This window comes from Plectrocnemia conspersa, unplaced genomic scaffold, assembly GCF_051122295.1.
Source record: "Plectrocnemia conspersa isolate PC_06_02 unplaced genomic scaffold, ASM5112229v1 ptg000008l, whole genome shotgun sequence".
Lineage (NCBI taxonomy): Eukaryota > Metazoa > Arthropoda > Insecta > Trichoptera > Polycentropodidae > Plectrocnemia > Plectrocnemia conspersa.
Window position 1 is genome coordinate 11,934,212 of NW_028277172.1, and position 14,120 is coordinate 11,948,331.

The following is a 14,120-nucleotide window of genomic DNA, read 5'->3' on the forward strand; positions in this document are numbered from 1 at the left end:
CGAGCTTACGTCTTTCAATACATACATACCTTGGTATTAGTAAATCATTTCATATATTTTATTATTATTAAATCATGTATGGATATGATATGTTTAGAATATATCGAATTATGCATACCATAAGCTATAAAACAATATATCTTAAGCTTAAGTAATTAAGAACTTTAGCTTATTAACATCTCGAACTGTTGATTGATTCTTACTTGTTTTTTTTTGTCACAATTATATATCAGGGCCGGTTGGAGGGCGTCGTTCATTCATTATGCGCCCGCGTGTCAATCCGCTCCCCTTTCATCCCCTTTCGGCTGAAAGGCTCTCGGAAAGCACCCTCGCAAATGGGAACTTAGAAACGCCCTTGCGCCGGGTACAGCGGCGAGACGGAAGGCGCAAGAACGGAATGGAGGATAGAACGCAGAAGATTAAAGCTTTGAGCGCATATTTTTTCAGTGTTGTGACTCGCCGGCGTCTTCTTAATACCACTCGGTACATAGCGTGCTTTTTCCAGAATCTCTTTTTTTCTGCCGGCGGATGAATGGGCTTGATTGCGAATTATGTGCATTTGCGCGACGTAGGACGCAGACTCCCCTTTCACATGACAGTGTCTTTGGTGTAGGTTTGAACTAACGCGATTTCGTAAGACGTGATATTTGACACATACGTTAGGCAAGTCGCAACTGATGCATTCTTAAGTCTGGAGAAGACAGAGGTTTTTAATGTGCCCAACTCGAAAATCTGGCTTTGTAAGATCCACGACGAAGAAATGTTAGTAGGCTTGATTGATGTTATAGAAGTGATAATCAGTAATATAGCAAATATGTTAGATGGTTATTGCACGCAATACTAAATGTAAGAGACCACGAACCGTTCGGTAACGACGCAGTCGAAGATTGTTACGGCCCATTAATTGAAAAAGCGATATAATTTACGTTACAATCGTGGGCGCGGCACGCTGGCCGTAAAAAGTTTGATAGGTGACAAATTTTCTATTCAATAAAGCGCGCACACTCAGTGTGTGACCGGTACATGACTTTTCGAATGTCACTGATTGTGAGTGCGTTCATTCATTCGTTCATAGAATCGACGTGCTATTAGTGCTTTGATTAAAAATACATCAAAAAAGGTTGATGACCTATTTATTGACAGCAGCGCGGCGAATTTGTAGCGATTGAATCTGACAATATTCGATGCGATGTTCTATGTTTATTTTGGGGGCGAATCGACGCTTTTCAAACTGTTCTGTGTAATGTAATTCGATGCTTTTAAATAAATAGAAAAAGGAAAATGGAGCAACACCGCTGTCCGTGGCTGACATATAATAATCGATTCAGGATAGAGCTGTTTGTTTTGTTACAAATTGATGCAGGTACAACTCAACTGTGACTGTACTGCTTGTATTTTATCTTTGCCTTGTCTCCTTTGGGGTGTTATTTTTGGGAATCGGAATTCGATCGTTTCGATAACTATGCCGGGATCATTAAAATTTCGTCTTTGTGACACATGTAGGCCGCCACATATATTTTACAAGTAATATAAAAAATGTGTCAAAATAACACTACAACAATTTTTAACGAAGATAAATTATCTTGAGTAAAGCGTTTAATTACATTTCAGATGTATTATTTTATTATTTATCTTTAATTAATAATCTGATTATCATAACTTGACGGTCATTATATAAACAATAAGTATACAATTAAACATTAAAAAAAATATGGTGCACACCTAAAATAGGTGAGCACCATCCCACATATATTTCCAGTTACTCATAGCTATCGCCAAAATATCCTTGAGCTTAGAAAACTTTTTGAGTAGCTGGGTGGCTCGTGCAATAAGACAAGAATAAGGGACGCGATCGCGACTCTCTAAGGCACTCTAAAGCTCGCAGCCGAATGTCGCCGAGCGTTGACGGATTGTCGACACTATCCCTTAACAACTAGTTTTACTTATTTAATTTGTATACAAAACCATTACGTGCGACTTGTTTTCACCACTTTACAGGTCCCGAAAAACGCAAGGTTTTACACATAAAAAGCCGTAAAACGTTTCTTTAAAATTATTATTACTCATGAAGTAATAAATACGGATTGATAGTAAAAATATTATTTATTTTTTATAAGTATATTACTGGGATGTGGAGTTAGAGTCGCAGAATCGTGTTAAAAAATCGACCGACTCCGACTCCTTTTTATAATTTTCTTGAACACGTTGAGTGCACTAAAGAGTGTTTATTTTCCGCGCTTAAAATTATTAAATCTGATTTAAGAGCTTCCATAAACACTGAATTATTAGAAGCAATTATTTTTTTAATATCTGACTCAGATTAAATCACGGATGGAAAAGATTTAATTTAGATTTAGTATTATTAAAGATTTAAGATAAGATTTAAATAAAACCAATGAAACAAGCTTTTACCTTGCGAGTATGATTATTAAATTTGTTATTTTATTTATTTAAATGTATCGCTTTATTTAATATAAATATTTTATTTAACGTATATTATGTTTATCTTTATATATTTTTAAAAAACATATTACTATAATAAGTCAATAAAGGTGAATGTAGACATGGCCTTATGTGCTTAATATTTTTTTTTTAATTTATAAATCGTTAACATTATTTTCATTGCTATCAATTATATGCTAGCAAAAAATATTCTTATTAAATTTGTTAAAATCAGAGTCGAAATCGAACTATAAGATAAAGTCGGAGTCGGTAAAATTTTTAACGACTTCACAACCCTGGTATATTATATCAGACGGTTTTTCGAGTGAGACATAAAACTTAACGACTAAGGAACAGTGTTAGATAGTAAAAAGGGTCCATCCATGTCTGCTTTAGTACAAGTTATGCAATTCAGAGGTCATAAATATTTGTTCACAAGCAAATGAAAATAAACAATTTCTTAAAAATAAGTACTCAAAAAATATAATTAAAATTTAAGTTATTATAGATCACCTTAAAAATGCTCTGGTCTTTCTAAAAACTTAATTTGCCCAACAAAAATAAATATGTATTTTTATAATATAATTGCTAAATTTATATGTACGGTTTTTTATTTACATAAATTCAATAAAAATATTATTTTGGTATTATTCTACCGATACGCAAAAAAAGTGTTAATTGCCGGGAATTTTTTTGACTCGTTTTCCGGGACTGTAATTAGTATTTTGCTAACTATTTTTTATAAGAAAAAACTAGACTTCTTTAGAAACCAAATCAGCGTTTACATATAAATAAAATTATATTACCTTTGTGAAAAAAGATTGTTTTTTAAGTATAATTAATAGCTTATGCTTTCTATATAAATGATGTTTTATCTGGAGAAAATCCTACTTTTATTTCAAATATTTGCACCACGATATTCGGAGCACATCTCAATCGTTCACAGCACAACAGTAGTACATAGGTCTAAGGGTCAAAGAACGGTAACACATATTTTCGAGACTCCAATTAGCATAAAATATTTTATTATTATATGTAATTTTTGTAAAATTTCAATGTAAAAACTCCATTAAATAAATTAAATACTTCCTTACGATATCTCGCTTCAAGACTCCTTAAAATGTTACGACTCTCGCTCATAAGTCGTCATAACTTGCCTGATATTTTATAGTTTATCGTGTCTAACGAGCTTCGAGCTATGCTTCGAATTGTTTCGCCATCTACCTTCGCCCTGGAAGAACGCTCATTACCTCACTAGGCAGAGAAACTTCTGGCCGATGATAAATCACCCCCTGGATGTTTGTTTTAAACACGCATTATTTTAACACAATCATAATTAAGTTCGAACGGAGCTTTTGAACGCTCCTCTACGTGTACGAACAACTTCCCAGTCCATTGTTCACTTTGAACGAAACACTTCGTCTTGTTGAAACGCCATCGAAGGAATAACCAACCATATTCATGTTCTCTCTCTCTCTCTCTCTCTCTGTGTGTCTGTCGCTATCTCCTCGAAGGGTGTTCTTGGTGTCGCTTGAATCATTTATGAGCTGTACCTATTAAGATCTTCGGCTAACTATGTTTGAGATTATATTATGTACATATTCATACATTGTTATGTATTATTCACACAGCTTCGACACAAGGAATCGGCGTGAAGTGAGACGTGTCTCCAACGTCCCAATTTGGATACACATTGTATGCGTATTTATATTATGTACGAACGATATTCGGAAAGTAAAGATTAAGATTTGTAAAAATAAAACAAATAAGGCAAAAAAAAGTGACAGTTATAATGAAGAAAGGAGTGGAAGGTCATCCTTTGTCATTGATGAACTCATTCAAAATGATTAATAAAACGCTAACTAGCTATCGAAAACATTGTAGTCGGGTACATTTATTATATTGAAATAAAAATTTTTCGCAAGGCCAATTGCAATAAATCATAATATATTTAATAAATATTTTCTGGATTTTGTATCTTTACTTTCCGAATATCCCTCGTGTTACGTACAACAATCGTTTCATCGGTGTTTATAAATAATTTATTTGTGTCGAATTATTTAATGGAAAATGCAAATAAACGCCATTTTTGCAGGATCATTACACCGAAATTTGATTTTAAAGATAAATTAGCCGAAATTTACATGAAAAATCGCTTCCACGCAACGGTGGTCCAGAAGGGTCGAGTTTGAACCCTTCGACGAAATTTGGAAAGTTGTATGAAAATCGAAATTACGTTGCCGTAATTCATCATGCGTTAACTCACAGTACTCATACTTTCGAATTTTTCGATGAAATAAAAAATAGTGAATTTTCATTAGAAAATTTATATTTTCTCAATAATTGTTAATATCAATTACTTTTAATCATATAATGAATCACTCTGAATATTATGTTGTAGTATTTTGCTTTGTCAGTATAGTGATGGAATCGTATATGTGAAAATGGAATATTCGGCGCACTCTTCTTTTCATTCGTTAAAAAACATATAAGTAGCTACGCTTCCATCTTGTCACTTATTGAAACTGTCGGACGAATATATATATATAATAAAACCTGAGTGGCAATGTACAGAGTGTTTCTAAAGAGACTATATATTTAATAAAATAATAATAATACGTATACATATAATATATTTTGCCAAAATAATTGTATTGCCTTACCCGAAACACGATAATTTTTTTATATGGTTTTACTTATCTGTTACCTGTAGGTGACGTAAAAGAGGAAAAAGCCGTTGCCTGCATTGACATAATATTAGACATATACATGCGATGCTAAATTAATACCTTCGCGAAGGCGATCATGGAGTTTATTTAGTAAAGAAGCTAGTTAAACTGAAGAATGAATTCTTGCTGACTTCATTGCTATGAATTGTGTGGCACATACCCTTCAACTGACCAAACGAGATGTAAGTTAAAAGCCGCAAACAAGCAAATATCGTACTTAATTGTTTAATTATACTATAATATATTAGATATATGCATCTGGCAGTGAAGCATGTACCTTTAACATTATTTTGTATTTGCAACGTACTCCGAAAATATTCAGTCAATCACTCTAAACACATTATCACAATAAATCCATTTTGCTATTATTTTTTAGTTTAATTTAGCTTTGAAAACATTGGAATGTATTATTTATATATAATACAATTACTAATTATATTTGCTATTATATTAACATAATCTTCCTCACGGGTAAAATTTGTTAAATGTTACACAACTTTCGATAAACTTTGAGAATACGTTGACTACGCTCGGTTATCCATTGTTTTCTTAAATTTGGTATATTGCGATTTATTGTCAGTTGAATGTTTTGTTGAAATATTTAACTTTTATAATGTCTGAATTGTAGAAGATACTTATACAGTTATTCTTTATACAGTATCATGTTTAATTTACACCTTTAAAAAACTTGCTATATATTTTTAAATCGATCACTCCAGGGCCGAACTATATAAAATACATAAAGAGATTTTATACTTTGTTAGATCGTGTTTTAGGAGTATATAATACGCTGAGAGGATAATGACAATACACACGAGCTTCACATTCTATCGCAAACCACAAAAAATCATCTCGTGTATCCCGTTTAATATAAATTATGTATCCACATTCTTGCATGGCCGCTCGGATATCTTTCTAGGGACGCGTGTTTGACATGCCTTTTGTTTACAAATATTTACAGCGCAATTTCATTGACACGTATCGCTGTTTATTCACGCATTTTTAATGAATCACATTTCCGATATCAATACTGATATTACAGTATTATTCATTTACATTTCAATGACTGTACAAGCGACTGATTCACAACGCGATTTATAATAATTGCGCCAATGCTATTATACTGTCAAATAGAGCCATCAAGTTACGATGCTTACTAGCCCATGATATCTCAGATCTACTAATGTGAGACATGATCTATTATATATACTATCAAATTATCTAGACGTTGTTTAGAGCAACAGGGACGTCATTGGGGGGGGGGGGCAGATATGGCATTCCTCCCCCTTGAATTTTGCCAGAAAAATGCATGTCATTTAATGAAATTGTGGAAGTTCTTCTTGAAACTTGCGTACTAAATCACCGTAACCGCGGTAATAATACGGATGAACGTGACAAAATAATAACTGAACTGACCACCACAATAGCCCTCGTTATGTATAAACACCCTCTGATGCAGAGAAAAATATTTCTTTACTGCGTAATGTAACGTTACGTTGCGGAAACAATAATCACCGTATCCATCCTTTGTCTTATTAAATCTTTTTAAATTTAATGAAATATTAAAAAAAACGATAATTGAATAACCAGCTTTTGCCTCCCCCCTCTTAAGCAATGGTGCACGTGTATGTTAGTACAGTTTACGAATATGGTTCGTTTATAAGAAGCGCATCCATACGCGCTTTTGTTATGCGCTGAACATTGTTTAGGCATTGTTTTGACATCCCGGATGCCGGTATGTAAAGTAAGAAGACATATTCCTGACAATCCCCGTCGAGTTGGTATAGTAAATGTGACGTGTATTCATGCTACAGTTGCACGTCTAGTTCTATAAATTAATACACGCAATAGACGAACTTACCAGTACGAATTAGAAGCGAAATAGTATTTTTGTAAGAAAACTTTCACACATTCGTATTTTAGTCATACTTAAATATAAAGAAATCATATTTAATTATAGTATAGAAATAATGAACACGCACAATACAATATGTGTTTGTTTAGATTAAACAGCAATGTAGAATCTTAGGTAGTGTGTCGTATTATAATGTAATTTTTCAGAGTATCGTTAATGACGTAAAATTCTTATCAGCATCCGTTGTATAGACAACCATATTTATATAAGTTTAGGGTATATTTAGTAAGTGTTCTTAATGTAGCGTCAATTCTCACGAGAATAAAAATAGATGCACATACTCGTACTTTGAAGAACCAAATGACAGACATGCTCTTGATAAAATGGCACTCGTTTGAAGTGCTCGTTTGGGTGCCAGTAATGACTTCTAATAATGTCTTATTGGGAGCGGTTCTCAGTACTTCCCTTTACTCGAGCGGTGGACGAGTTTTTAATTATTTAAAATCCGTGTTTTTCAAACTGCGCGAAAATTTAACTTTGAATTTATCGTGACATAAAAAAAGTTTTTCTCCGTCAGTGTAATTTTTTTATAAGCGAAACCGACGTTTATAGCTCAAACTCTCTTACCATCCTGCTGAGGTATGATAGTACCTCGCCGAATTCTCAAGGCGTATTCATAAATCACCAAAACCGAGTTCCTTCTCTGCGACACTGTCGTATCCGCATCCGCGAGATACCTTCAAGAATAAAGCGCCGGATCTGCTTTGTTTCAAAGGTTTCAGATGAAACTAAATATGACGGGCGTGGTCGCTTTTCTTTTAAAATATGATATATATTTTAGACTACGCCTGTTTATCATTACATTTAAGTGGGGCATACGCTAATAATCACACTGTACAGCAAGATTTGTATCACAAACATAAGATAACTCGACGTATATTTAAATTACACGCTGATATCAGACGTTTCTTAACCTATTTGAGTTTTGAGTGAAGTTTCCGAACAATCGTTATTTTAAACTATTCGAATATATTACATATGAAGAATCAAAAATGTTTTTTAATAAGTACGAAATTTAATTTTAATTATTCTTACTGCTGAAAAGACTCATGCAGTTGATGTTGATGTGGGATGAAAATTTTTTTGTATAATATGTCCAATTTCAGAATTTATAGTTTTTAAAAAAACAGTATTTTTTTATAAAAAGTAAAATACTCAAGTCTTTATTTTTTTTGTAATAGTTTTAGCTAGTATATATTTTTTATTATTTTATCCTATTTTTCTAAAAAAAATAGAATAAAATAATACATGTATAAAAACAATACAAATAAAGTTCTATATCGTATTATCTTATAAATTTACTTAATATTATATAAAATAATTATTACTCGTGTTTTTATAAATAGAACAATATTTTCGAGCAGTTTATAAATATTTACGGTTAAATTAATGTGTTTTAAATTTAAATATGTGTTGTGATTAAATTATATTTTTCATGCATATTAAATATAGAAAGCTTTCGTTATAGTTAATTTATTAATTTTATGTACTCTTTGTTGGTTTTTAGTTTCATCTAGAGGGGAAAATTCCTAACTGAACGTAACAGTTGTTTTCTTAAAAATAAACTTCAAACGTGGGAAAATAAAAATTATACGCAACGTCAAAATTCATTCCCTTATCGTTTCTGTATCAACTTTTTTAATCAGATCAAGAAAAACATGCTAGGGCTCATTCCCAATCGTCGGGGCGTCGAAGGGTTAAACTAGAAAAATGCGGTAAGCTTTCGCGTGTCGATCGGCGCTAGATTGTTACGAATTAACCAGTGTTGCGTTTTTCACCTTAATAAAAAGCTGTCCCACATATTATACAATGTTTATATCACCGTTTATTGCACGAGACGTGTGCATAATCAAAAGGCACCACTCACTATGCTATAAAAAATATGTATAATATACACAAATGTTTAATATAAATTCATATTGTGCTGCCTTTTCGTCCTGAGTAGATTTTAGTCCCTTTTCCAAAAAAGGGTATTACGCGACCTAAGGCCACGATTTCGATCGGCAATGTGGTAAAAACCTTCCTCCTCACACCCCAGCGCCAAGAAAAGAAATTTTACATCGGACTTGTATATATATTGTAAGAGGAACGTCAGATGGTGCTCTTTGGGAACTTTTACTTTTGGGCGCCCATGATATATGGTTCTTTATTTCGACTTGAGCGCTGATTGTTTGCTCGCTTGATGTCGTGACGGATATAAATAATTCATAGAGTTTCGTATATCTATATTCAGCTGGAATGGATGCGCCTTCGTTGTCGCTCGAGTAGCATTACGTAAAAGTTGTGTTTCAATCAAAAACGCATCACGCCATTCTGCCGATGGAAAATAATGATAGATGACGGTGAATCGTAGAGTTTCAACGGAACGCGAAATCCACCCGTCAAGATGAAATCGCAAAATGGATATCTGGTTCGCCTGTTTCTCCTCCGTGCTTTCTTTCTATCCGCCTCGGAACTGATTACGTACTATATTTTATGCAAAGGAAACTAAGCGCTTTGTTCAGGGCAATATTTTATCCTCGTTCTTTATTTATAATCTGAACGATATGTCTTGTCCGTATTTATTTATATAATATATACATATATATATATATATAAAATTGTGCTTAAATATTAAAGCTATAAATTATAGTTATATTTACATTAAAAAGTACACAATTTGAGCGCAATATATTTTTGATACATAGTGAAAAAATAGATTTTCGCCAAAGACTCGAGAGTTACATTTGAGAGAAAGTGGAAACTGTCTCTAAGAAACGCGTTTCGCTTTAATAATACATTAGTGTTTCGCGTCATTTGATTACACAAGTCAGTAACAATCTTGAAATATAATCCCTAAATTGGAACCCTTCTTCAAAATATTATGTTTAGAAGCTGACACCAAACTTGGAGTTTTATTGTATTGTATTTAGGCATTCTGGTTTTGCTATGTTTTTCATTTTCCAAAATATCTCATTTTTACTTCTCGAATTTTCGATAAATCAGGAAATTTCTCGAGAAATAAGAATTATCGATTTGGCATTTTTCTCAAGAATTTCTCGAGAATAAACACTAATTGTATGCATTATAAATTTAAAATTATATAATGAAATTCACAGTTCCAAAAAATGCACTTGCCTTAATGTTCAGGTTGAATGGAATGGATCGTAAAAACAATAATTTAGAAAATGTTTTGGATCTCGCATTTTCAGAAACAGGGAAATTATCAGACATTACAATATATAATATTTAGACTCTTCAAGGCATATTTTTAAGGATTAAATTTTTAAAAATATCTAAATAACACACATAGAGTTTGAAAAACTGGTTAACTCAAATTGTTGATAAATATTATATTAAACATGTTATTTGGCATACAAATTTTATTTTAATTTATTTAATATCTATAAGATATAATAAATTCGTCACATTTATTATATTACATAATACTAGAGGTATTATTATAATAGGCAAATCAAAATACATTTACATTATTTATATCAGATATACATAATATAATACAAACCATTTTTCCCATAAAACACTAAAATCATGTTATTTCCTTTATCTCGAAATATATTTTCATGCTTGCGTAACTTTTCTGTACGTATGTTTGATTGATATCACTTAATATGATCATTTGCAATGACGCGTTCACAGCTCTCAATTGCCCATGTGGGCATTTAATATATTTTACATACTAAGAAATGGATTTCTAAATGCCATGGATACTTTCAACCGCTAATAGTGTAGTCGCACCACAACATCTCATCAAAAATATTCACGTTAAAATATATTCATAATCACATCTCTAAAAAATTCATATTATGAGTTTTTCTTAAATAAAATAAATAAAACATTCTCCCCTTTTGTGCTTTTCCGCTCCTATTTCATCCGTTACATCGCATCGCTGCGGTAAAAGTGTGTGGAAACTTAAATTGAAAAACTCGGTAAACTTTGACTTTAATTTAGAAATTTATTCGGCGTCCTTATTTTGGCTTCCAAGGATGTGATCGCTGCTGGAGCGCGTTCTAGGAATTTAATGCGAAAGCCAAAGGTTTCGTATAAATTTATCCGGAGCGCTTTAACCATGTTTTTTTGGTTCAAGTGTACTTTCAAAGCAAAATTCAAACCCGTTGGGATATAAGCGCTTGCTATTTTTTTGCGAAATTTAAAAAAAAAAACAGCGTATTCATCGGTCTTGTATTGTTTTTCGTGAAATATCCAATTTAACCGTTCGCTCTGAATTAGGATCTGCATACATCCATTATATTTAGCAACATATGTTTTTTTAAGCTCATGTTCATTTAAATACTAACATTTTCGTTGTAAAAAAACTTTCTCTCCCAATACCCAAAAAATCACAAAACATATATTTTATTAAAACATTAACGTATCATCCTATTCGATTGTTGAATTTATAGAATGATTATAGAAATTTGATTTTTTCTACAAATTACTTGAACTGTGTCTTTCGTAAAAAATGTCGTTCGTGTGATACATTTTGTGTCAATTTATAATTACAATTCGAAAGCTTTTTCTTTTTAAATTAATATTTAATTAATTTAAACGTAACCATAAATTAGTAAAGAACATTTATTTTCAAAATAAATCAATTCGACAATTGATATGCTTTTTTTCATTATATAAAAAACGAACTTTATCTAAACACCCCACTTAACTTATTTTTAGGTAACATTTATGTGATCTTCATACATGAACATTATTCCTACTCCTTTTGCTGTTATTCAACCTCAAACAATTCGATTATCATATTTAAACCATATATGCGATGCAATCAGCAAGATATTGTTTTCCGATTGCATACACATATATACAGCACTGTAAAACAAGACTATACATTTTTGCGTTAAATCAAATTCCTAATACAACACTTAATTATATAACCAGCAATATGAAACACCTAGGTTCGAATCCCATATGGACCCTAGAGTGTCTGGGAGATCGGAATTAATGCCTATCATATAATTGTAACTCCGATCAACTGTCACAGATTAGGTTTTCTTAGATTTTCCTAATATTGCATAATCAAATAAAATTGAAGTCGTGAATCTATTAATTGTAAACTGTAATAATAGTTCATAATTAATAAAATAGATGTTACTGATATACAGACTTTGATTTCAATCTGGTGTCTCACTACTTAATTAGTAATTGTTGCTTGCGTTTACCCCATTATAACGCATTGGGCTAATGCCTGTCATGTTGCAACCAAATGACTATTGACCAATCATCAAGTGTCTAGTCTTGGCGTTGCCAAGCCCATTCCACGCTCCTTTTTATTTTATTTCTTAAAAAATACAATTTTAATAAAAATTTGCAAGCCAGAAATCATCGTTCTCTGTGCGACTCGCGTCTTCTTGAGAGTTCTTGCTCCATTTATTCCAGTTCCTGATTGGTACATAATATACACCACATTCACTGAGCCGTTTCAGTATATCATAGACACCATGACATTGTTCCTTACGTGTAATACAATTGCATTAAATTGAAAAATGAATGAATTTAATGAGTTCCAAAGACAATTTGGAAATGTATAACATTGCTCTATAAAAATAATCCATACTTTTCTTATCTTTTACAGGACATGTATTTATGAGGCCCAGTCATCCTCGTCTGTCTTTCCGAAACAGTTCACAACAAAATGTCTTCCCGGAAGCAGGCATGGACGGCAATCTATTGGTTGCTGATTCATGCCGCTTACCTCTTCCACTCAACCGCTGCAACATCTCGTGGCAACGAAGGTGATTTTGCCTTCGATCCCAACGAAGATCTTAAGGTGACGTATATAACTCAATATATTGTATCAGTAAGAAACATATAAATATATTAACATTATAATACTTTCAGGTTGAAATATTTCATAGTACAATGAAGGAATGCCCGGTAAAACGACTTTGGGGAGTACCGGATATGCCTGCATATGTAGGCAGAGTATTTAAGCTGCAGATTCCAAATGAAGCATTTTCTGGAAAGATCTCAAGTTTTAAGGTATTGTATTTATACACATATATAGTCATCGACGTTACATATATTGATTGATTGATTTTTTAATTATTTTAGGCTGATGGTGTAGAAGCTCCTCTCCCTAAATGGCTGTTGTTCGATGGTAACAAAGGCATTTTGAAAGGAGTACCTGAATTAAAAGATCGTGGCGAACACCGGATCAAAGTCATAGCAATACCTAATCCGAATAACAATACAAAATGTTCTTTAGTCACAGACATTTTCACAATTGAGGTACATATATAAATCAATTTGCTATTAATTTATTTTTTAATTCACATATCTGAAATCTTACTTTAGGTTAAAGATGTAAAGGAAATTCCTACATCTGGATCGGATGTCATGCAACAATGTCACTTTAAAGAAGACGAAACACAACTGAAGATATTAATTGATCGTCCTATGCACAAATTAAGTCCAGAACTGAAGCTATCGGCTATAAATAACTTGGCTAACTTTTTAGGATTGGATTATGTAAGTCTATATTTTATTTAATTTCTTTAACGTATTTTGTATTATTAAATGCTTCTTGCTTTTAGACTGCGTTTTTAATCCAACCTTACCAAGCGTCAGAAAAGAAGCCCGATAATAACTTTGATGTGATACTATCGGGTTTAGGTGACAAGTTGAAAAAAAATAGTAAAGCTACCACTGAAATACTAGTCACGGTAAATGAATATAATATTTTTTTTTAAATATATCTATACTTAAATTAATATTCTTAATAGGTTGGCTGTTCTGGAAAATTATGGCCTAAACACAGTATATTGGTTCATCAATTTAAAGAGCAAGCGAGGGATGGCACCATTTCGTTCGTTACTCATTTACCGGTCATCAGTTGGAAAGTAGTGAGCTTAAGGCCCGTGCTGCTGGTGAGGAAACAAAGGAACACCGGAGAGGGATCTGCCGATTACAGTTTGACCGACGATGACGAGGAAGATTACAGCGGAAGCGACGAGGAATACGGAGATTACGGAAATGAGGTTAGTTACTGGAAAATAGTAAGATGCTGCTTTATTATCTTTTTA

At 32.4% G+C, this 14,120-nt stretch overlaps 2 protein-coding genes across 8 annotated transcripts in view; both read left to right on the plus strand.

The window, feature by feature from the left end:
- Adss (adenylosuccinate synthetase) overlaps positions 1-14,120 on the plus strand; it is a 397,806-nt gene that overhangs the window by 328,573 nt on the left and 55,113 nt on the right. The gene's annotated exons all lie outside the window — the stretch shown is intronic.
- The window catches only part of Dg (Dystroglycan), a 122,171-nt gene that overhangs the window by 100,013 nt on the left and 8,038 nt on the right, over positions 1-14,120 (plus strand). For all 7 annotated transcript variants that reach the window (XM_088191017.1, XM_088191020.1, XM_088191021.1 and 4 more), the window contains 6 exons: positions 12,671-12,865; positions 12,937-13,077; positions 13,150-13,326; positions 13,393-13,566; positions 13,632-13,760; positions 13,821-14,075. In XM_088191017.1, the coding sequence (XP_088047143.1) occupies positions 12,731-12,865; positions 12,937-13,077; positions 13,150-13,326; positions 13,393-13,566; positions 13,632-13,760; positions 13,821-14,075 (1,011 nt within the window). In that variant the 5' untranslated portion in view covers positions 12,671-12,730. The remainder of the gene's footprint in view (positions 1-12,670; positions 12,866-12,936; positions 13,078-13,149; positions 13,327-13,392; positions 13,567-13,631; positions 13,761-13,820; positions 14,076-14,120) is intronic.